We start from the raw sequence: 24,163 nt of genomic DNA, 5'->3' as shown, positions 1-24,163 counted from the left end.
GATTAGCGTCATGGGACCATGAATCTGCAAACAGGATGCGTCGCGGTCCCGTTCATTTCCGCGGACGTTTGTGATACTGTCTCCTGTTTTCATCGTCGTTCATCCCGTCCTTTATGACAAACACGAAAGCAGGGTTTTCAACTCTGAAACTAAAGCTGCGATTGCATATAATCAATTTTTGTTTTCAACTTGTTAAAGTGACTCTGTAATCTCGTGTTTATTTTAAACATGTAACTACCGTAACCAATATCCTTGGTGGCCAGTAAACTAAACACAAAAAGAAAGTAATTCGGCAAGGAACATAAAACACAGATAAACAGACGGGAGGTGCTCGGCGGGGAAAGGAACTTGCAATTAAAGTCGTTACACGCAGGAATACATTTGATGCGTATTGTGAAAGGGATTCATGAAGGGTCATTCACCGGGTAACCATTGTTACCGGCTAGGTTTTGTCTCTAAGCTCACTAATTAGTTAGCGAAGAGGGGCACTTTACCATGAAGATAAAATAAAGGCGTTTGCTATTAACAGCGCATGCTGCTTGAGCGGGAAAAAATGCTCCACATGGATAGACTCTCGGAATGTCCGTAGTTATAAGTGAAGTTGTCGATACCTTGTCGCAAAATAAGCCGGCACAAGACATACCCCGTTAACTAAACTTTCATGAAGTGCTACTTGAAGATAAAGTCGAGGAAGGATAGGCCGCATATGACTAAAATAACAAAAATGAAAGGCTGAAGCAAAGCCTGAGACCGAGAAGGAGTTAAAGGATAACACTTCATCCTTTCATTTCTGTATAAAACAAAGAACTCTGGTTGCTGTTGCAATTGCAATGTGCATTGTTGAAGCAAATTATCGCAATATATTATGCGAACAAACACACTCCCTGGGACGCGTCGGGAAGGTGTTTTTGCTTGCAAAATAATTTCTTGGCATGATAATTTATCATAGTTTTGTGGGACGTTTGCGCTGTGTTTGTGGCGCACAAAGTAAGTGATTGTGTGGGCCTCCGTATTTATTTTTCCTTCTGGGTGTGTGTACGAGGAACGCTATCTAGCGTGCGAGCAGTTGAGATATACCTGGAGAGCCCGTTGTGGACAGCTGTGGTGTCAGCTTTCATTCCTCATTGTTTATTGTGGCTGATTTTCTTCTCCAGTCAGAATATTGATTCCCAGTTTTGCGACCGCGCGATATATGAGGGCTACAAACAACACTCTAAATGACTTTGCGTTTTAATGAGGAAATCGACAGAGGCTTGTGAAGCACGCAGCACAGGTTTTTCTTAATTCGCAGTGGATGTAAGATGCTTCGGTCTCTTATTATAATTATGATTGTTCAAAGAGCTATTTTTCATACCGAGTGAAATACGAAGAGTCTGGGTTCGCTACGAATTCTAATACGAATTGAATATTTCTCCTAATGTTCGCTATTTGTGTGAATACTAGTACAAAACGTGCAGTCGTGCGAAACATTGAATCGCCAGTGGCGGCCGTGTGGAACGATGCTCTAACTTACGGAGTTAAAGCTATGGCAGTTAAAAGACGCAACACTAATACCCACTAAGGGGGCCCAAGGAGAAGTCAGTAATAAGACGAAATTATACGCATAAGAAAACTATTTCTGGTATTGATGACGAATGCCAATAAACTAGAGCCACACTTCAAGCCATGAAACGGGTGACTGCTACTTAAGAGCCACGGCTCCAAGATAGCGCATCATGGTCGGGTTTGCTGCACTGAGTACTACAGCACGTCGTCCAGTCTTAGAGGCCATGCACGGGCATTATGAACGCCGCCACACGATTGGCCGGTGTGGCGGCACTAAGCCCTCGATACCGCGCATACTGATCACTGCAGGATGGTACGTGGCTTCGATGTAGGCCCTGTTTCAATGCGAATGCGTGCATCTTATTAGCACAAAAGCCGCCGTAAGCCGTGCGCTGCCTCGGCTCGAAATTCGGAGGTCGTCTGAACGCCGATGTACGACGCCACAGCACATGTCCGCCAGAATGTGGCCATGATTAATGAAACGTAATTTACTACGACCTATGAAAGTCACGATTCTTAGTCATAGTCATGACTCATGCCTCCTACTTAAGTTCGAGTGAGAAAAACCTGCGGTGAAGGACGCAAGACAGTCCGACGACAGTCTGTGTGTGTCTTCTCCTGCGTCCTTTTTCGCTGGTTTTTCTCACTTGAACATGCACCAACTCGCCAAGCAGTTCACGCTTTTGAGATAGTTATTATCCATCGTTCCATGACTCAGCACTTCACAACTAACGTAATGCAAGGTGTATAGAGTAGAATAAACATTATGCATAGTCATGTCTCGTGGTTATATTCATTACTTATGGCTCACAGTTATTCTGAAACGTAACATGACTCAGGACTTTTCAAGTAACTTAATGTAAGGAGTACAGAGTTTCTACAAAGTATGCGTGGTCATGCCTCAAGTAATTTTCATGAGTGATAGTCATTCTGAAATGTAGCATGGACCAGGACTTCAATTTTTTCTCCTTCTCACACGTAAGCAGTCTTAAGTGTCTCTGCTAAACATTTTTGGAACAGTCGTAAAATAAAAATACACAGGACTTTATTCGAACCTCACAAAAATTATTCGAAGTGTTTTTAAAAGTTGAGAACCCAACTGTTTTCTTTCAAATAATTCTGCGCATTAACAATATGTTTCGTTCGAATAATCGAATAGGGGGATATTTGAATCGCTATTAAAAATTTTCAAACATTTGAAAACCTTGAATTATAATGTGTGCAAGTAGGTTAGCGTAATTCGCGAATAACGCAATGATCATTTTTGAGATTGGGTCAACATTTATGGATGGTGTCGCCTGACATATCACGACTGCAGCACCTAACCAAACATGTTTACCTGCCAAAAGAGGTTTTGTTTCGCGCATACATTCTGACTTTATAGAATAAAATCGTCGCGTTATCACCGCAGCCGTAACACCCGGAGGCGGATTTTGCAGCTCAGTGGCGAAGTTAATGCATTCTTTCAATTTACTGCCGTCTAAAACTCGGTTAGCTTGTAGGAGCCTACTTCGTTATAATTTTCTACTCCTACGCTGCGGCTTAAAACGATTTGTACTTCGCAATGTAATAAACTCAATATTCACCAGTGCAAGGCTAACTCTAAGGCCAAGTGTCATCTGGGAAAACAGCGTACTAATCATAATCACCATCGCTCTTATGTCCAGTGCAGGACTTAGTGTTCTTCCACTAACCTTCTAACCTTTCCTGCTCCAGACGCGACCAGGCACAAACGCAAACTTCCTAATCTAATTTGCTTTCCTGATTTTCTTCCATCCACATCCACGCTTGCCTTCTCTTGGAATCTACTCAGTTGCCCTAAGGAACCGTTGGTTGTCGGCTGTCGGCATTACATGCCCTGCCCATGTCCATTTCATCTACTTGATTTTCATTAAAATATCGTTAGCTCGCGTTGGCTCTCTAACCTGTATTATTCTCTATCTACTTTTCGCTAAGCCTGTTATGCTCAGTGACAATTGCGGGGACCCTTTATAATATTTTCTTTTCTTATTCACAGCTCAGCATTTGTCTCAAAACGCTACTCATATCATTTTTCATTCCATAGTTCAATATTTCGCTGGTCACTTTGCTATGCGACACCTTTGGCAAATATTCCCGCCCTTCATCAACTTCATCACCATCAGCTGAATGCTTCGAGTTGACCAGGATTAGTTTGGCTGACTCATTCAATAGGCACCGTCTTGCAGTCTGTGTAAAAAAAAAAACATCAAAACCAGTTACAAAAGTTTTTACATCCGCGAGCCGTTCTGCTTCGTGAGCATTATACGCCTCACTACCTCGAACATCTTTATACGTGCCACATTCCGAAGCTCCTCAATGCACCGCCCCCTACCGCATGCATTTACGACTTCGGTTGCAGGTAGTACGTTCCAGCATTTCTTATTCTCTACTCTTTCTCCCCCTTTCATACATTTTCTCCCCGCGTGGTTCGGTTGCTCAGCCTGAGCGAACGCTTTACACTCCTTTTACAACCTCACAAATTCCATCACCTTACTCTCACATCAGACACACACAACGCTGACATTAGTGCGCCAGAAACACCTTCGTGACATTACGTACTTGCTAAATGCGATGGCATTATAGTTCACAGGAATTAGTTGAGAGAGGACACATGACCTTGTGTCGTTATCAGAACGTGCCCACCGTGACAGATAGCAGTTAAAATGGTTGTTCGTTAGAGGTCGCACGACCTCGTGACGTCATCACAACCTTCTCAACCGGTTGTGAGCAACCTAGCTTCTAGATAGCACCCCAAATATCATTGAGTTCACGTCAGGAGAAACCCAGTGCCGTCCGTTGCCACAAAATTCGCTGACTGTTCGAGAGAGGTGTGACGCCACAAGCTCAGGTGACCCCAAAGCGACCAATCACAAGCCGCTACCCAAATCAGGCAAATTCAAAAATGGATTGAAATCAATAATCAATTCTGAAATCTAATGTTATTGCTTTGTATTCTTAAGAAGATTTAAGCATCTCCACATTTTTTTTTTTCACTTCTTTTGCTGATTACATCCTGTATATCCCTCTCTCGCCCCATGATCCTGCTGTTTCGCTCTTACTATGTTTCTTCGGGTATTGTGGACCGTACAGCGTTTTTTCCAAACGCATCTACTAACTTTGTTGAATAACGGCTAACAACGTGACTTTATCTCAGCTTCCATCACTGTTTACAAAACCCATGCCGAGCTACGAACCTCTCCTCCTCTTATTCTTATAGGTCGCTAAAATGGCTTTCCTATATTCGGAACAGCGGAAGTAATCTTATATTCTGAATGGCGGAAGTAGATCTTAAGAAAAGCTCCATAGTGTACCTAGTTGGTTTTTCAAGTTTGAATTAGTACGCTACTCATATGAACGAACAACACTCACTGGACGCGAAAACTCCGCATATAGACAGGGTGTAATCTATAAAATGATTTTATTGCGAAGGATTTCATTTTATATGAACGGTTAAAAATAAAAGGAACATAAAATGAAAGAACATACCAAATACGGGGGCGTCAGGGTGCTGAGTTAGCTTCTTTTCGACTGTGGTTGATGGGCATGCGCACTGGGTCTACGGTTTTCACGTGTTTTCACGACGTAGGTTAACGGATAGTTCAAGTTGAAGCTGAGTTATTAGTCTGACAAAAAAAAAAAACGAAAAGGCAACGGCACACCCAAGTGTCGGCTTCCTGTAACGCGTGCCATATCCCATAGAGCATGGAGAAAAAACGAGGCTGCAGGGAAAACATGCGGATGCATCTACAAACATATCCGCTGTATACCGGACATATATCTCAAGTCAGTCACATTAGATAAATGAAATAAATTAATTGCACGTGGTTTGTAAAGGAGAACGGTTAGTGCATTATGAAGCCGCAATGTCATTCGTTTGCAACGGGGGGCGAGTTTGCTCGGCTAAGATGGAGTTTGATGATATACCAGTCCACTCCTCACTTTCGGTTCCATCTTGCAACTAAATGTTCTTGACAGTTGTGGATCCCTATTCAGTTTTCTATAAGTTTGCAACAATCTTTGCCAGTTGTTTATAATGGGCCATAAATGCATCTGTAACCCATTAGCGTAAACAGCTACAAGGAAATGTGCAAATGAACAACCGAGGGGAGTGGGGGGGGGGGGGGGGGTCGATTTTAGTGAAAAAAAATCATAGAACGCGCGCATGAATGCACCTACGGACACGCTGAGAGTTTTTGAAGCATTAGGCTATAAACGTTTTTTCTGGACATTTCTAGTTTTGTATATCAGTGAAATTGCTTTCTGTTTGCGGGGTTTCAAAGCTTGACAGACCAGAGAAATTTCTTGATAACAGGCGACATGTGTAGGAAATTGTTCTTTTTTTTCTTGGCAAGCAACTATTTTGTAGAAGTGCAAAACATTTTTTTTTTTTCGGATATAAGTCACCCTGGCACACTTACAACTTCTTCGCATTTCCATCCCACTGCTACAACTTTCTAACGAGTAAAAAGAAAAAGAAAGAAAAAAAACAGTTTCGTCCTACGCTGCCCGTATGGCAACATTAGGGCAAGAACCACTACACTGCGTTTCTGTATGCACGCACAGCTTTCAGCGTCCGTGTCACGTGAAATCTTGAAATCGCTGATGCATTTCTGCTAACGCGCGGACGAATCGAAGCATGAAAACGAAAAAAAAAAGAGGTATCTCGGCCTACTCGTTTTGCATATCCTCACATCATCGATACTTGCTGGAGTATTTTAAACCGTTCTCAACCAAACTCGAAGCAGCGCGGCCCTTTAGAGAGAGGCTTCTGTAAAGCACTGCAACCGCGACTCTCCTGTTTGCATGGCGGTCGAAAGCGGACAGGAAGTCGAATGGGCTGCGCCCTATTCCGCGACCGCACAGCGTCGAACATGCTGGCAACCTGAATAATTCATCTCAGATGTCTTATTAACATAAAAAACTATACAAGCGTAAATGTATCCCCGTCTAGAGAGGGACTCTAAAACTCTCGAAAGCAGAGCGCTTCCCTGCCCGGCATCGACTAATCGACTAGCTACGATGGTGACGTGCTCTACTTTGACGCCAGACTGGAGCTCTACTTCGAGCGCGGCTTTATTAAAACCTGCCTGTTCATGCATAACAAAAAGTTTCCAGCTGTGATATACCTCGTTTAAAAACCCTTTTTCTTTTCTCGTTGAATGCTTCAGCGGCTTTCCTGCTCCGTAGCATTTTCTTATCTCAAATTTAGCATATACTTCAAAGCGAAAGATTTCAATCAGAACCAAAGGAAGTTCTAGCAAAAACAAACGGGCAAAACAAGAGCGCTATGTTGTTCGTCCGAAGTTCTGCCTTTTCGTTATTGTACGTTATATTCTTATCAAAGAGTAAATAAAAAAGAATTAGCTGTCTGCTTTGCAAAAAAAATGCAAGGCGTGACATCCACAAATTAAGCTGTTTTTAAACCATGGCGACATGTTGTGCTGGACAAAACAGTCCACATCCTGAAAAAAGATGATGTGAGAATTGAAAAAAAAAAAATTGATAGAAACGATTAAAGAAGGTGTGTGTGGGGGGGTAGGGGGAGGGGGGGGGGGGCAAAAATTCCGCCCTGAATTTTCACAATATATTGTGCCGATGCTTGCAAGGTTATTCAGCGTAACACAACCCGGCTACGGAAAGACGCCTGTAAGGCTTCCTGTCTTAATACGAAAGCATTTCTTGGCTCATTGTGGAGTGTACAGGGCATGTCAGCAGAACGTGTCGGCAGGAAAATGGCCATTCAAAAAAACAAATTGTCCGGCATTGCGGTTTGCATCCAGGCCCTCAGTGTGCCAGGCGGGCAGGCTACGCATACGCCACGAAGAGATGTTTTTTTCCAACTTGGTATTTACTACACAAGGTTATGTATGTACTGAACGGGGATCTGGTTGGTTCAAGCTTTTAAGAGAGGCACGATGTAAACGTGTTGTGGTGTGTACGGCGTTAAAGTGTGTTGGGGATGTGTACCCATGTTAGACAACGATGACTTGCAAAAAAAAGTTGCTGACGCCACTCAATGGTCATGAGGTATGCCCCGTGACAATGATAATTCGCAAAAAAAATTGACGATGTTGAAGCGCAAATCCTTTTGCATCTCTCCAATGCAGCAGACTGCAATGCTCTACAATTTTTGAAGGAGTCGGTCACGAACACGTGCCCAGTTTCGATCGATACCTTTAAAGGCGAAGAGACGAGTGAGGGCACTTAGACTGAACAATCGCGTTCGTACGCTGTGCTCGGTAAACGCCACTGCTCCTAGGAAGAGGTGCCTCACGTGAAAAATCAATTTCTCGTGTTTGCCCACACCATCGGAGGCAGCGATGCATCGATGGCACCTTATCGCGTATACGTCCTCTTCGGTTCTCTCTTGTTTGCTTAAGTAGTGACAACCGATGTCAACATGCTTTACTTCTTTTTCCGGCTACCTGCCCTGCTATCTGTATTTGACCGCCAACGCTCTCTATGTTTATTTGCTTTTTTGTGTGTATTGTTACTGAAACGCTGGAAAAAAAAGCGCATGCGCTATCTAGCTGTGCTATCTGCAGTCCACTACTGCCTGCCTGTTACGGTTTCTTCCACGTTTCTGGACGTTATTGCTGTGTTCTTCTAACACGTTGGCCGCAGTACATATTGCTCGACGTCTTGCGTTTTGCAGCTAACGTTACCGCTGGCATTTCCTTTGATTATGTGGCATTTCTATATATTTAAAATTCAGAATATCTTTATTCTCCAATTTCAACTTGACAATGGTTGCTTCATCTCCCAACGTCTTCGTTTTTTCTTAACTTCCTTTAAAGCTTGGCTTTAGTTGCGGACGCGTCAGCGTATAACATAATTACTTTCAACAGCCCCTTCCACCCACGGCCACACTTTTTTTTTGTCGCATTTTAAGCCGTCCGAAAATATTGCGGCGTTCAAGCATTTCTCTTCTTCCTGCCGGGCAGCAGAGACGCGCCAGCCTGAGCTGGCCTCGCTCGCCGTTTTCCGGTTTTCCTTATCTTCAGTATCTTCCTTGCGCTTCTTCTCAACGTCTTTTTGATTCAGCACCCCGGCTCCCTTCCAAGCTTAGATGATACATCGCCCACTTCCTTATTAGGTACTCCCTTTCCCATTTCCCTTCTCCCCGTTTTCCGCATAAAGCTTCCTGTTGCTTTCCGCACCTACGCATTGTTTTCTTTTTGTGTTCCTTCCTTAGTTTCCATCCTAAGACGACCAGTTTACAGCGGCAGAGAAGACCATATCGCTCTCAGAACTCGCTGCAGCTTTTGGTGCTTTATCAGTGTTCTGTAAATGTTGTTTTCCTGTTGGACAAGCTTGTCTTGCAACAAAGCCAACTTCAAGAAATAACACAACAAACTAACTTTAATAGCGAGTTCCTGGTGAAGAGTAAGTTATATCCTCTAAGCAAAAATGCAGCCGTACCTTCTCTCCAAGGAGTCTCATGAAAGGAACAACATTTGTTTTTAGACCTCCGGGCTGCGGATCCATCGTTCGCATTGCTCGATCTTGTGGGCTTTGTTCCACTTAGCAGAAACCGCAGCTGAGGTTAGGTAAGGTTTTACCCATGATCCTTAACCCACGTAGGCCATCCACGTATATCTCAGAATCCACACTGTCCTTCTTCTCTTTTCTCTCTCTTATTCGTTTGTTCCCCATCAATGCGCCGCCTTCTGCTTCGGAAATCGATGCCGCGGTGCTGGAATCGTTCACAGGACGTCTTATACCCCTGTTCCAAACCCATACAGCGAGGTTCTTTCTCACGCACTCGCGTAGAGAAAAAGCAACAACAAAGGTTAGAAACATCATTCGTTCTCTTTTACGCCGCTTCCACTTGTTATAAGAAAAATGGTGGCGTAGCTGGGGTAAGATTATGTGCCAATGCTTACGGCGCAGCAATCGGGCTGCCCAGTGCCCTAAGAAATAAAAAGGCAGAGACGAAGGAGCACAGAGAAAAAGGGCCCTGGCATCGCCGAATCTTTGCACGCAGAGACGTATTGTCTCACGGTCGATATCATTGCTCCTTTATATTCCTTCGCGGACAGACAGAGAGAAAAAGAAAAGATATTATGTGGAACAAGCGAGGCACTCCGTGTTCCGTGCTCTGTTTTGGCTGGGACGCGCAATGCGAAAAGCGGACGAACAGAGACTAGAGATGAAAACGCCGTTCAGCACACGCGCACGAAAGAAACACGGAGACTCACACGGACGCACGCACAATTCCTGACAGGGAGGCGGGCTTAAAAAGAAGAACGGAAGAAACATTTACACGCATACACTCATAGAGATAGAGACGGAAAGCAGAGACAGACGGCCGGCGCAGATTTACAAGATAACCGTGACAAAACGAGGCCAGGGTTTTGCTCGCGTTCGGCGTTAGCGCTCGCTCGAAGCAGTCTTGGCAATGCTAGCGGGGGATGCGAGAATACCGCATGGCGGCGTGGTACGGCATCGTCGTTGCCGTCTTCGTTCCCCACGCGGACACCCTGTTGCGTGCTCGCGACAGCTGGGTCCGGGCGACGTCAGCTTTTCGCCGACTGACAAACAGGGGCCCGGCGGCGGGCGCTCCATCACCGGCCGAGGGAAAGCAGAGGAGGGAGTACCAGCGTCAAAGAAGGGAAACGGTCTAAGCGCATAAGAAAAAGGGGAAGAGGAAGGAGGGGGGCGGGACAGGGAAATAAAAAAGCAGTTAGTAAAGCGACCGGCTCCTTCGCCTTCTCCTCCAGTGGTTCTGTTCCTGCAGCGCCCGGTACATAAGAATATGGTCGCGGAGGCGCCCAGCATGTCCGTATGAAGAGGACGGTAAGCGTGCGGGCGTCGGCGTTCTGGCGGTGATGCTGCGCTGCCGCCGGCTGTCGTGCCCTTTGAGGACGCAAAAGTGATGAGCCTCGTCGACGCAAAGGGAAGGGCGGAGCGAGAGGACGGTGAGGAAGATAAGGTTCGCCTTAGGTGGCCCGAGGAAATCGCACGGCCAGCTCCGCTCTCTGGCTGAAGCGCCGAGCTGTCGTTTCGCGCGTCTCCTTCGGCCGCCGAGGCGGCTTTGAGGGGGCTCCCTCAAGTGAGAGACTTCCTGCCGAGGCGCGTCACGCGGTGGTGACGTTTTCAGGTTGTTGTTTTTTTTCTTTTCACCTCTTTCAAGGATGTGAAAGGTGAAAGACAGCAGATTAGAAAAAGAAAGAAAACAGGATTCTATAATATAAACACGCCCGTACTGGGGAAGGAGTATTAGGAAACAACCTAAATTTTCTACGCTTTTATTATTCGTCGCTTTATACGTGTCTAAAGATTCGTAAGGTTAAGGATCTGAAATGAGGGTTGTAAACCTTTGGTGATTATCTGCAAGGAATATTTGTAAACGAGAGAGGGGAAGTAACGGCATTGTAATGCACCACGATTAAGAAATTTGCGGGAATACGGTGGCCGCAACTGGCGAAGGACAGAATTAATTGCAGAGACATGGGAGAGGCCTTTGCCCTGCAGTGGGCGTAGTCAGGCTGATGATGATGATGATGATGGTGAATGCACCACGTGCAGTTCAATTTCATTGGTGGGTACAGGCAATAAGATCAGGTGCACTTTTTCGATATTATTTATTTGTAAATTACAGCACTTGCTCGAATGAGAGCAGCAAGCCAGCTTATCCTGTTCAATGAACATTACGCGTTATTGGAGACATGGAGGTATTTCAGCGCATTTTGCAGCTGGTGCCTTGAAGAGAAGGCGGGTTTGAAGAAAACGTGTTGGAAAATGCAAACAAATGCTCGTTCTGGCTTGAAACACCCCTGTCTGATAGACTACTGGAACCTTACCAATACGACATTCTCGTGGAATTTCGTACCGCAATCACAGCGTTATAGTCACTTTGCGCTGGCTACTTAGCCATGCGGGTAGCTAGAGAACAACTGGTCTATAAAATGAACATCTATGGCCTCTCGATCCCATGGATAGTATAGCGTTAGCGGAAGACTGCGTGACACAAAAATATCAATGGCTGGCCTGAACCAGGACATTAGGGAAAGTTAGACCCATCATTCAAGACAGAACAAGCTCTTGTCCCCCACAAACTTCAGACTAACACTTGTCCCTCCCAACTAATGCTATTAAACTTCAGATGGCATGATAGAGCTCACTGGGCTAACTGTCCAGAGATAAGAGCAGATTCTATACACATTCGATACGCATCATATGCTGCCACTATCTCCTGTTATTTTCCTTATCCTCCCTGTTCCGGCGGGAACCCTTAGCTTCACCTTGACTCGTAGGGATGCCCGCCGCCTTCAGCGAAGAAAGCCCTCTTTTTCGCACGGCTGCAGTATTAGCGTCACATAAAAATTTTCCCTTATCCTACACCTTCCCTCTTGCTTAAGGTTATTCAGCACATCACCACTATTACGCGCTTTTCAGCATCCTAAGAACACGGATATCGGCACTCCTTGCCGACACCGTGAGGGCATTGTCAGCAAACTACATGAAACTTGACGAACTTTTAGTAAAACTTTTAATTTCAGTGTGATATAAAGTATACTGTTTTCTTTTGTCGGGTGGTTCGTCGCAGTGGAAGCAAGGTTTAAAAACACAACTATTAATGTAACAAAAGCGTACCTCATTGCTGAAACTGCGCCCAAGACTGGACTACTTGTTCTTCTTTAAATGTCTATCTCGCTGAGACGACAAGTTAACATAGATACTAACGCTAAAACGGTACAATATTTCTCTTTCAAAGTAGTCAAACTTCATTCTAAACACCAAACATGACAACCATTGAACAAATGTCTCGTGTAAAGTAATTTTCATTTTCGAAGGCCTGGAAAACCCGGCTGCGCGTCTCTGGCCCGTCAAGAAAGCGGGCGGTTAACATTTGTCGTTATTATGGGTTTTTTAGAACCAGCCGCTCATTCCGCAATCTTTTTGCTTTCCGCACTTTGAGAAAAGCTTTCTTTGAAGGGATCATTCCATTATTCGCTGCTTTTTTTACCATCACAAATCGAAATTTCAAATTTGAGCACTTCGCAAACCCCTACATGTTAAAAATTCAGTAACGCTACCTTCAAGAGCTAACTATTTATGTATGAATGAAGAAATGGAAGAATTACTCTCAAGCAGCTCTGGCACCTGCAAGAAATGTTAGTAATTTTGGTCTTGGCAAACGTTGTACCGTTTATCTTTGTTGAGGTTGCGCAAACTTACTGTGGGCTCTCAAATATTCTCGTCAATAGGGCGTACGTTTATCTGCGACCTCAACGTAAACGACAATTGGTTGTTCTAGAGACGCAGGAAACATTGCAATCCGTTTCTTTCACGATGCCGCTCTGCGCATGTGCGCCTCTCCTCCACCACCTCCACTAGTTGAAAATACTCCTACTGCTCCTACTGCTCACGCGCAATTCATGTTAACTACAGGCGCATGCGACAGATGGCAGCAGTTGTCAAGCACACGCTTCCAAATTCTAGGGGACATTGGGCGCCTCGTGGAACTGATCGCGCCTGCGTCTCCCAAATGTATTAAGGCGAAAGCCTTCAATGGCTCATACTGTCGTCCGTCAGCAGAAGCGTGTCGCACGCGTTAAACTCGGAAACTAAAAAGATAGAAGAAAGCGAAATGTTGCTCCAGATAGAGGAGGAAAAAATTAACCCAGAAGCCAAGTTTGATGACTGCTGATTAATTAGTTAATTAATTATAGGAAAAAATGTCGAAATTGCGTCGAAATAGCGTGGACGCCGATATAGCCACGTGAACGGTGTGACGTCGCATCCACCGGAAGTCGTCACGGCATAGCGAAAATTGTCACGGAATGGTTGGCATAAAGTCGGATTTGTGTCAAATTAGATGGAAAAATGTGTAATTAAGCATAATTACCACTTAAAATGGCCGAAAGATGTATAGTTTGGATTTTGATATAGCCACTAGAAAGGTGTGGCGTCACATCCGCCGGTGGTCATCACGGTATAGTGTCCTCGGCTTTCGCCTCTCAACACTTTAGTTGCCAAAGTGTCCTCGCAATTTTTTGTTTTCAACCACCAACAGAAGAATTTACGCCACTCCCCAGAGGGCGCCACATCTTGTGAAAGAGGCGGATTGAAATAACCCGCACCGCCGCTGTCCAAGCGTGGTCACCTCAGCCTCCCATCCACCGCGTATCAATAGCCGGAGCGATCACCGCACTCTGCCACGTATACAGGGATTCCCGGCCAAAGCACACAGAAAGGGGGGCGAAGCGCGGGAGCGCGAGCGCGCGGAAGGGCGTGCAGGCGAGAAGTTGCGCAAGGGGCCTTCTGCGCAGCTTGCCGCAGAGCGGGCGTCCAGCGCCGCCGCCGCATCGCGCACGCAGCAGCAGCAGCAGCAGCGGCGGTTGCGGCCGCGCCGCCGTTGACGACGCTGCTCCCGGCCGCCAGAGCGTGCTCCCGTCAGCGCGGTGCCACCACCGCCGCCGGCAGAGCGCACCGCCCCCGCGACGAGTGGCGCGCCGCTTCGAAGAACAACTCCTCGCTCGTCTCGGGCTTCGCGCCATGGCGCCGTCGCGGGCTACGCTCCGAGTCCGGCCTCCACCGGTGTTTGCCGATGCGTTCGTCGCAGCCGTGACGGCGGTGATCGTGGTCTGCGCGTTGATCGCCATGCCGCCACCTGTCCTCGGATATCTGCAAGACGATGAGACTCCAGGTGAGACCACCGTGAATATTTACTCTGTGGAGAAAAGATGTGTGCTCGCTGGTTGCTACGGGTGCTGCGCGCATAATTAAAGCGCTGCGTTGTGGGAAGAGTATAATGAATGACAACATCCGGCTACTGATGACCCCGGTCCCTATTGAGGCTGTATCGAAGACGGTAGTCATGTTTTATGTGTTCACGTGGATTTAGGGACGGAAGAACAAACTTTCGAATGTTTTTCTGGCCTCCGCATTCTTTATGTTTCCTTTGAAAACTAGCTACTTGGTGCAAATCTTGATCTGTCGGTCTGCGTAAGTTTTGACGCTTCTGAACGGCAAAACAAAACTAACAGGACGCCGAATACGGAATTCATAAACAGGACACCGAAGCTATGTCGTTCATACGATGCGGGGACAGCTCTTGGAACATGTACGATGAAAATCTACGGCGGCGGAACGTTTGCGTAATGCATGGTTGGAGATGTCAAAACAGGTACTCTCTCAGCTCCAGGTGATGGGCGCGATGCAGATTTGTAGTGGGGGCGAATATCGAATGCTTCTGCTCCGTGACGCAGTTGTTTTTGCTCTGCTTTCTTTTGCCCCTAATCGGTTGCTCGCAAGCAGGCGCACGTTCTCGTACGCACGGCCGCTCTTTTGATTTTGTGCTACGCTGAGTGATGCCGACGGGAGTGCCGGTAGTTTGTTTCTTTTGCAAAACACGCTCGTTCTGCGGCGAAGACAGCAACAAAGGTGTCAAGTTTTACCATGTTTTCTAGCGCCCTGCAGTGTTGGGTTCGTTTCTCATTTCGTTCCCAAAAGGTACCCTGCCTTTTTGTGCACGCGTGAGGAGAGTTATTCATCATCATCATTATCAGCCTGACTACGCCCACTGTAGGGCAAAGGCCTCTCCCAGATGTTCAAGAAGCTTTCTTTAATTTTTTTTTTCATTTGGGCGTCATAACTATCAGAAATTAAAAAGTCGCTACCCCTCCCAGCGACTAAAAGACTAAAGGTAATTTGAGTTGAATGAATGTATAAGAGCAAAGCTTTGTTTCAGAATGTGAACTTTACTCCTATCTAAATACAGGGGCAAAAATAACATGTATTTAAATGTCCCTTCTGTATGAATCTTGACTCCATCTGTAGTGGGTTAAATGTTTTGTTAAGATATCGTAAGATTTGTAAAGAGAATTTTGAATCTGATTCTAACTTAATGCAAAGTGTGTTTGAGGTCACATTTTTTCAATTTCTTCAAGATGTTTCTGAAAATCTGAAGCACTGCAAGAAAAAAAATGGACATAAGTTTTGTAAACTAACGTTGTTAAACTCAAGGAGGGCAAGATGTAACCAATTCAAACTGAATGTATGTGGCCCCGTTGTTTTGTAAATAGAACTCTCCAAACACACACGTGAGTGTTTTGAGTATTCGTGTTACGCACGTCATCTGCAGAAAGTTCGTGTTGTTATTCCTAGCGCTGTTGAAAAGTAAAAACAAAAAACAATCATCTACGGTAGTAATCTGACGGATCTCACATTTTTTTTTTTCGAAAAACATTGGCATTTGTGGCATTTCTGGGGTGAAAAAAAAAACTGATTTTTTTCTTCAATGTCTTATTTTCAATCAACCTCCGAATAGATGTCGAAATCGGGACATCTGTTGCCCACTCAATTGTTTCAGTGGTCCCTACACGTTTTAAAAGCAATACCAGAGTCGAGCCAGACGCAACGCTCCTTCATAACATTATAGGAAAGAAAAAAGAACATATCGCCCAAGGGACAACACGCTCGTTGTTTACAATACTTTAACGCAATAACGAAGTTGACAATTTCATGCTGCAGTGCAGAGGCAATTGAGCAAAAACACAACACCCACCCGCCTTCTCTAGAGAGGCGGGTGGGGAATCTGCTAACAGTAGATCAGTAAACGAAAACTGGATGGCTTTCAAACACACACTTTTATCTCTAATTCATACTTATGTACCACTCGTTTCCATTCGTGGTGACGCAGGCAAACCTTGGTTTTCCAATCCTTTGAAAAAACTATCGCAAAAGAAAAAACGCCTTTTCCGCGCTGGCAAAATATGAAAATCTGCTCTTAAATGGGAAAAATATTTTACTGCTCTGAGGGATTACAATAAGCTTTTAAAAAGTTCTAAGAAAAAGTTTTATCATCTAGACCTACTGAGCATCCTCCGCTCCAACCCCGCAAAGTTTTGGAACGTTCTTACTCCTCCGCGTAGTAAAAACCATAACATTTCCTTGCTTAACGAAGACGGTTCTCTGGTACCGGTAGAGCAGCGCTCTAATGTAATGAATTCATACTTCTCATCCATTTTCACTCACGAACCTGCTCAAAGCACGCCGGTCTTACCTCGCTCACACCTCAACCAGATGCCGCCCATTCATATTTCTGCAGAAGGAATCGAGAAACTTATTGACAGCCTTAAGTTCTCTACCAGCCCCGGCCCTGACAACCTCCCCGCGAAGATTCTGAAGTCCACTAAAATAATTTCTAGCCTGATCTTGCAAATCATATTCACCCAGTCATTAACCGACAGCTCGCTTCCGGAAGACTGGAAACTAAGCAAGGTAGTGCCAGTATTCAAATCAGGAAACCGCTCAAATCCGTCCAACTATCGCCCAATTTCATTAACGTGCATTGCATGTAAGCTCATGGAACACATTATATACTCTCAAGTCGCCAGCCACCTTCACAATAACTAATTTTTCTTTTCTAAGCAGCATGGCTTCCGCCCCGGTCTTTCATGCGAGACACAACTTTTTGAATTCACTACTGACCTTCATTTGCATTTGGAATCATTATTTCAAACCGATGTCATATTTTTAGACTTTTCAAAAGCGTTCGATCGCGTCCCGCACCGACGTCTTATGTCAAAACTTTATTGCCTCAATATTGATCCCCTCACACTGTCATGGATTAACTGTTTCCTCACTAACCGGTTTCAATATACCGTCATCGGCGGTTATCATTCAGCAACTCATGAAGTGATTTCAGGCGTGCCGCAAGGTTCTGTGCTTGGGCCCCTGCTCTTTCTCATATTTATCAATGATCTCCCATCCGGCATATCTTCGTCCATTCGTCTTTTCGCTGACGACTGTGTGTTATATCGTCGCATTTCCTCTCACGACGACCAGGTTATCCTACAAAATGACCTACAAAAAATAGATAATTGGTGTTCCGAATGGTTGATGGAGCTGAACATCACTAAATGCAAATTTATGCAAATTTCACGCAAGCATTCCAATATTACGTATCCTTATTCTCTTCAATCAACTATCCTTTCGCAGGTTGAATCATATAAGTACTTAGGTGTCACAATCAACAGCAAACTGACGTGGGAAAAACACATCACTCAACTCGTTGCTGATACATCAAAAACACTGGGTTTTTTTAGAAGGTCACTTTCACTGTCTCCGCAATCAATCCGTAAACTAGCATACGAGACTTTCATTCGCACTAAACTTGAGTACGCATCAGCAATTTGGTCTCCTCACCAGGCTTACTTAATTAACACCATTGAATCCATTCAGAATCGTGCGGCACGCTTCATTACTTCAGATTACGATTTTCAGCACAGCATTACCGCTATCAAGTCATCCATCGCTATCAGCCCACTAGCCCTTAGACGCAAAGTTTCTCGCTTATGTTTATTGCACAAATTATATCACAATTTTCCTAACCTACGCGAGTCCCTTCTAGTCCCTCCTGTGCGCACGTCATCCCGTTTATTCAACTCCATGAGCATCCAACGTTTACACGGATCAACTAATGCCTTTAACAAATCTTTTTTGCCAGCCGCTATTCAAGACTGGATTCGGCTTCCAGAATCGGTTGTCATTGAAAGCAATCCAGTAAGGTTTAAAGAACGTCTGGTGTGTTATCTTGCTGTATAAATGGTTTCATTTCCCTTTCGTGACATTATTTCTCTTTATGCTTTTCTTGTGTGTGTGTTTTCTTGTTTGTTCTTTTTTTTCCTTTTTTTCCCCACCAATGTGAGTCATGATGAATGCACTACTCCCCCCCCCTTATGTAAGACCCCCTCCCAGGGGCCTTTAAGGGTCGAATAAATGATGATGATGATGAACACAGATTTCAGTCAAAGCGGGCGTCAACTTTTCTGAAAGAAAACATTACCGGTTCTCGGCTTCATTTTTTACGTTAAAGATTTTTATGCTGTATATTTTGTCGTAGTTGCGCATAAGAAGTATTTTTCTACCTGTAAGTCTTTTGTAGCAAAAAATAATGCTTGGATGCAAATAATTACGAGTAATCGTTAAACGTCTGAAAACTCGTCGGCAACTTCTTTTCTGCCTGCAGAAACTACCAATATTCAAGAATGTTGAAATACTAGTAGCACGTTGCTAGGTCGTAGCATCAGGAAGAACCTTACGTCATATCTGTCAGTAGTTTGGTTTTCATATTGCGCGCGTTCGATCCCGGCCGCGGTGGTTTAATTTCGATAGAGGCGAAATTCTAGGGGCCCGTGTGCTGAGCGATGTCAGTGCAGGTTGAGGTGGTCGAAATTTCCGGAGCCCTTCACTACGGCGTCCCTCGTAGCCTAAGTCGCTTTGGGACGCCAAACCCCCATAAGCCTAAACCTAACCTGTCAGATTACATTCAGCTTTGTGTTCTGTTTTCAGCAGAATCTTTTCCCGGCGCGATTATTTTCCAACCTGACAACTGTTTCCGGTGCCATTGCTTAATTTAGGCGCCCCCTCTTCATAATTGTTCGCGCGACCCGTAAAGTGCGCAGCTCTACATCTTTTATAAATGAAACAGAATTGACTTTGACTTGTTAATAATGAAGCACATGCGCCCGATTCAAGTTGAATTCTATATATTAGAAGTAACACCACCTCATATCTGGAGAAAATCCGTCGCTCAACTGCTATAAAACCTGACAGCCTGGCTTAAGGTATAATCCTACCATACGAGGATTTCACCATCAGCTGGATAATCGAGCGACTGCCCGCACTTCCTCGGCATAAGCGGGGCTTCATTCAGTGGTTGCATGAGCTCGGTGCTAAGTAACTCAAACCACGAGAACTCGTCGATTTTGGTTGTTCTCTTTCTTGCGCTGCACATCAGAATGAAACGGCCCACGTTACTTGTGCCTAACATTGATACGATATATAAACTTTTTATTGTTTTATTACGTTTATTTTTTCGCGTACCAATTCTTGTTGACGCGACCATAAGGAAATGAATGCCGAAACGCAGGGACGCTGAAGTGTAAAGTTTAACGCCATACAGAGGCTGTTGCCTTTCAAGGAACGCTTAAAGCAATGTTGCGGACGTAAACTAGGTGCAGCCGGGGAAGGACAACTTATGAGAGGTACTGTGCGATGTCAGGGCACGTTAAAGAACCCCAGGTGGTCGAAATTTCCGGAGCCCTCCACTACGGCGCCCCTCATCGCCTCAGTTGCTGTGGGACGTTAAACCCCAATAACCAAACCAAACCAACCAATTATGAGAGATTAACGGGAGAAGCCTTTGTACTGCACTGGACGATAGTTGAGCTGCTGATGATGATATCTGGTTGTACATCAGTGAACGTATCGTCCAGATGGTGCGGCACAAAAACGTCGACACGTTCGAAGTAAACTCTGCGTGTTCGCCTGAAAACCAGAAATTACCCGAAAAAGTAATTCAAAGGTAAACCCAGAAAGACGTCTGTCCTGCAGCACGTTGTGCGCTCGAGACTACATAATATAAGCCAAGCTAGCCTGCAATCGGGGAGAAGTACTGTAATGTTGAAGAATCTGGCATGACAAGAAAAATCAACTTCCCAAAAGCGCTCTGTACATTAGCCCCGCCGGGCGCAAAGCCGCACAGTGACTCTAGCTAACGTAGTCACGGCATCGAAATAAAACAAAAAAAAACACGAGCTTTCCCAGCAAACGACGAGAGTTAAGCTAACAAAAGCAGCACAATGCGAGAGCTAATCACGGTGGACGTTGTGGGCTAATGCTCTCAACGGGAGAGTCTGAATAGGCAGCGCTATGAGGCACAATTTGCACTCGACAGGTAAATACCCAGCCCCATCCCGGTTTCATTATCTCTCTCGTGTCTCAGCACTGCATTAATGCGCAGTTTTTTTGTTTGTAAAATTATTTGTACTCGCAGTGGCTTCCATTAAGTTCTGGGCTTAACTTTTCGTCATCACAACAGCATTGTGATGATTATGGCTTCTGGCGAAAAATGCTCCGCGCGAAATCATCTGCTTAGGCCGGCACCTAAATTTAGTTTCGGTTTTGTAATGGCGAAAAAAAAATGAAGTTAGGAAACGATGAATAGGAGCGCATTCCTTGCAAAATAATCAGTTTTTCACTGATTTCAAGTTCCATTAAAATATTGCCGCTCCAAGTTTTAATCGTGTAGGTCGGAAATGGACTCTTCGTTTCATATGTTCTTAAGTATTGCTTTCGAAAAAAAAATGTTTAGGTTTTTAGTGGCAAGCAAAACATAATTTCAGTGTAGCACCGTGATCCTTCATGCCAAAGATGTTTGCCTGAAGTAAATGGAAATCAACATGTTTTTTTCATCTAGCGACCACTGTAAAATGGCTAGGCTGCATCATTGCTGCGTAACTGTCTACTGCTGCCATTACAAGTTATGAAACAATAACAGGTATATTTACCAAAAGTGAAACGGGTAGAAATGTGTTGGAGGCAAAGGCACGGGTGCCTCTTAGTTGTCCATTGGTGAAAGTGGCGTTTAGGCCAGTGTTACATAATATCAGCGTCCAATGAAAGCGAACAACACAGCCGAAACGCCAACAGCGCAGCGTGAACATCTTACTTCAGGGAGACTAGAAACAGGTACAATTTACTCTCACTTCTAAGGCGTGATGATCGCCTGGTGATGGCGTTAATGAAAACTGCCTGTATTTCCTCTGTAGCAGCTAAAAGTTTCCTCTCTGTGTGAGTTAGAGTTACAGATGTCCAGTTCTTTCACTTGAAACTGACGCTACACATTCAGTTAAGTGCAATGATAGTGTGCTACTCGGGGCGTGAAAGCCTCGTGTCTACCTTTATAACTATAAAGTGTTTCCGTTCGCTGTACGTTTTGCCTCTGCCATCACGAAAGTTTTTTCCAGTGTTCATTCTACGAAAAGACGAAATTTACAGGTAAAACTGATTCAAAAGGATTTACTTCACAGGCGGAACCAGCAGTACGTAAGAGCGACGAAACGATGTGCGCAGTACGGATCGTGGACGCACTGTACTGATTCATTATTCTGAGCTACCTATAAATGTACACTCCAATCCCCCTAGAACATTCAATGCCACGAGTCTACTGTTGTGATTACCTGCGCTACTTCAAAAATCCTGAAAAGCTGCAGTTCCAATTACCCTACATACTGACTATTACAGAACAAATAAAAAGATCCCGGTATTTACAGAATCATACATTGTACGTATCCGAGCAACGTATACCATCTGCAGGAAAATGAAATGAACCATGAAATGAAATTTAAACTTTCATTGTACTACAGGGTAAGACTTGAGTCAGAAAAGGATGAGAGTGACATAGAGTAGTATCCCATGCTTACCATCTGCCGGCTGAGTACGTCGGTACTGCTGGACCATAGTTCAACGAATAAAATTTAAATTTTTTTTCCGTGGTTCATTTATTTTTGTTACGATAGTACCTAGCTTTAAGCGGATGTCGATTACCCCCCTCAGTGTAATCTGTGTCACTGGATGGTTCATATATTCAATACAGGCGGAGGAAACGTATTGTGGAAAAAAAAAGTGTGAACAGCTGCTACCAGAATGAGAAAAATGTGAAGAGGGAAGGTGGGGAGGTTAACGGTAAGGGCGTTCCGGTTAGCTAACCTACTATGAGGGAAGGGAGCAAAGGAGGTAAAATAAAAAGGGCTACCAATCATTGACTCCGAGAAAGCATTTGACTCAGGCAAAACCTCAGTAATGCAGACATTGCGGAATCAGAATGTAGAGAAGCCTCATGTGAAAATACTGGATTATATCTATAACGACTGCACAGCTACCATAGTCCTCCATAAAGACAGGAATAAAATTCTAATAAGGATGGTCGTCGTGCAGGGAAACACGATCTCGCCAATGCTATTCACCGCCTGTTTACAGGAGGTATCCCGAGGCCTAGATTGGGAACAGTTGGGGTAAGTGTTAAATGAGAATACCTGAGCAATTTGTGATTCGCTGATGACATTACCTTGCTAAGTCACGCAAGTTGTGAACTGCAAAGCATGGTCAATGAGTTAGACAGCCAGAGCAGAACGGTGGGTCTTAAAATTAACATGCAGAAAACAAAACTAATGTTCAACAGTCTAGCAAGGGAACAGCAGTTCGCAATTGGTAGCGAGGTGCTGGAAGTAATAAGAGATTATGTCTACTTAAGGCAGATGGCGGCCGCTGATCCGGATCATGAGAGGGAAATAACTAGAAGAATAAGTTGTGGTGGAGCGCATAAGGCAGGTTCTCTCAGGTCATGAATGGCAGTTTACTGGTATCCCTCAAGAGAAAACTATACAGCAGCTGTGTCTGACCGGTTCGGTTACCGGCTTACGAAAAGGGTTCAGCTTAAGTTAAGGACAACACAGCGAGCTGTGGAAAGAAAAATGATAGGTGTAACGTTGAGAGACCGGAAGAGAGCATAGTGGGTGAGAGAACAAAGGCGAATTAATGACATCCTATTCAAAATCGGAGGAAGAAATGTGCTTGGGCAGGGCATGCAATGCGAAGGCAAGATAACCGCTGGTCCTTAAGGGTAACGGAGTAGATTCCAAGAGAAGGCAAGCGTAGCAGGGGGTGGTAGGAAGTTGGGTGTGCGGATGATATTCAGAAGTTTGCGGGGATACGTTGGCCGCAGCTGGCAAAGAAGGAAATTAATTATAGAGACATGGGGAGGTCATTGCCCTGCAGTGGGCGCAGTCAGGTTGATGATTATGATGGTGATGTCGACCAGAAGGCCCACGGAACCGTTTTACACATGGCGAAGGGATGAGGATAAATGTAAAAGAGAGGGGCGTCTGCGGTAAGACGAGCAAGAAACTCAACGCCGGAAAATGGCCAATTTGGATCTCCCGTTAACGCCTAGCATTTGCTGTAAAGGCCAGTACATGAGCCGATCAATATCAAGTAAAAATACAGACAAACATTTTCTACATGATCAGCTCATTCAAGTATGGTGGTCTGCACAAAAAATGGCTGAGGCTTAACTTGGTTAAGCCTGGAGAATGCGAAGCATCATCGTGTATTGTAATTTGGAGGCGCACAACCACAGCGACGGCGCGAGGTGGGCCCCCGTTTCTCCACTGTCGTGACGTCATCGTGTCACGTGGTGTGACGTCATGTATCACGTGATTTGGAGGCGCACAACCACAGCGACGACGCGAGGTGGGCCCCCGTTTCTCTACTGTCGTGACGTCATCGCGTCACGTGGTGTGACGTCATGTATCACGTGATTTGGAGGCGCATAACCACGGTGAAGGGCTGAAGTGGTAGCTAAAGTAGTATGCTTCGCATAAAACTGAGCGCAGCTCGAAAAGGTCGGGGCCAAAACTCATGAAGGCAAAGGTCAGAGTAAAAAAAAAAAAAAAGAAAACCTGCCTGCTCTTTTTCTACTGCGGAGATCTCTTCTGCTTGTTTCAACTCGTGACCAGTAATTTACGGCCTTTAAACCTTCCTCATAATATATGAGTTCTTGACTCAGATTCTTTTTCATTCAGCAATCAGCGCTGGTTTCGTGCACGGTAAGCATCTCATTCGCCCGTACGCTCTGGGGCGGAACAATTGCTATCATTAATGATGGCGCTAGCATCCTTTGCTTCTTATGCAGTACGAAGCGGTACTACGACGAACGAATGCGATCCAAGTTAAAAAAAATTCAGAAACAAAAACTATGATGACCAAAAAAAAAAAGGGAGGGAATGCGTGCAGGTTCATT

At 44.9% G+C, this 24,163-nt stretch overlaps 1 protein-coding gene across 2 annotated transcripts in view; it reads left to right on the top strand.

Annotated features, from left to right (window-relative positions):
- Positions 1-13,892: 13,892 nt before the first annotated feature.
- Positions 13,893-24,163, top strand: part of LOC149339713 (nephrin-like) — a 166,955-nt gene continuing 156,684 nt past the window's right edge. The window contains exon 1 of one of the 2 annotated variants that reach the window (XM_089548393.1): positions 13,893-14,221. In XM_089548393.1, coding sequence (XP_089404519.1) covers positions 14,071-14,221 — 151 coding nt within the window. In that variant the 5' untranslated portion in view covers positions 13,893-14,070. The remainder of the gene's footprint in view (positions 14,222-24,163) is intronic. The other variant, XM_089548394.1, reaches the window with a different exon arrangement.

The sequence above is a fragment of the Amblyomma mixtum genome, chromosome 6 (genome assembly GCF_055824585.1).
Source record: "Amblyomma mixtum isolate Tamu chromosome 6, ASM5582458v1, whole genome shotgun sequence".
Classification (NCBI taxonomy): domain Eukaryota; kingdom Metazoa; phylum Arthropoda; class Arachnida; order Ixodida; family Ixodidae; genus Amblyomma; species Amblyomma mixtum.
Note: the sequence above shows the minus strand (reverse complement) of the source record. Positions and strands in the feature narration are given on the sequence as shown.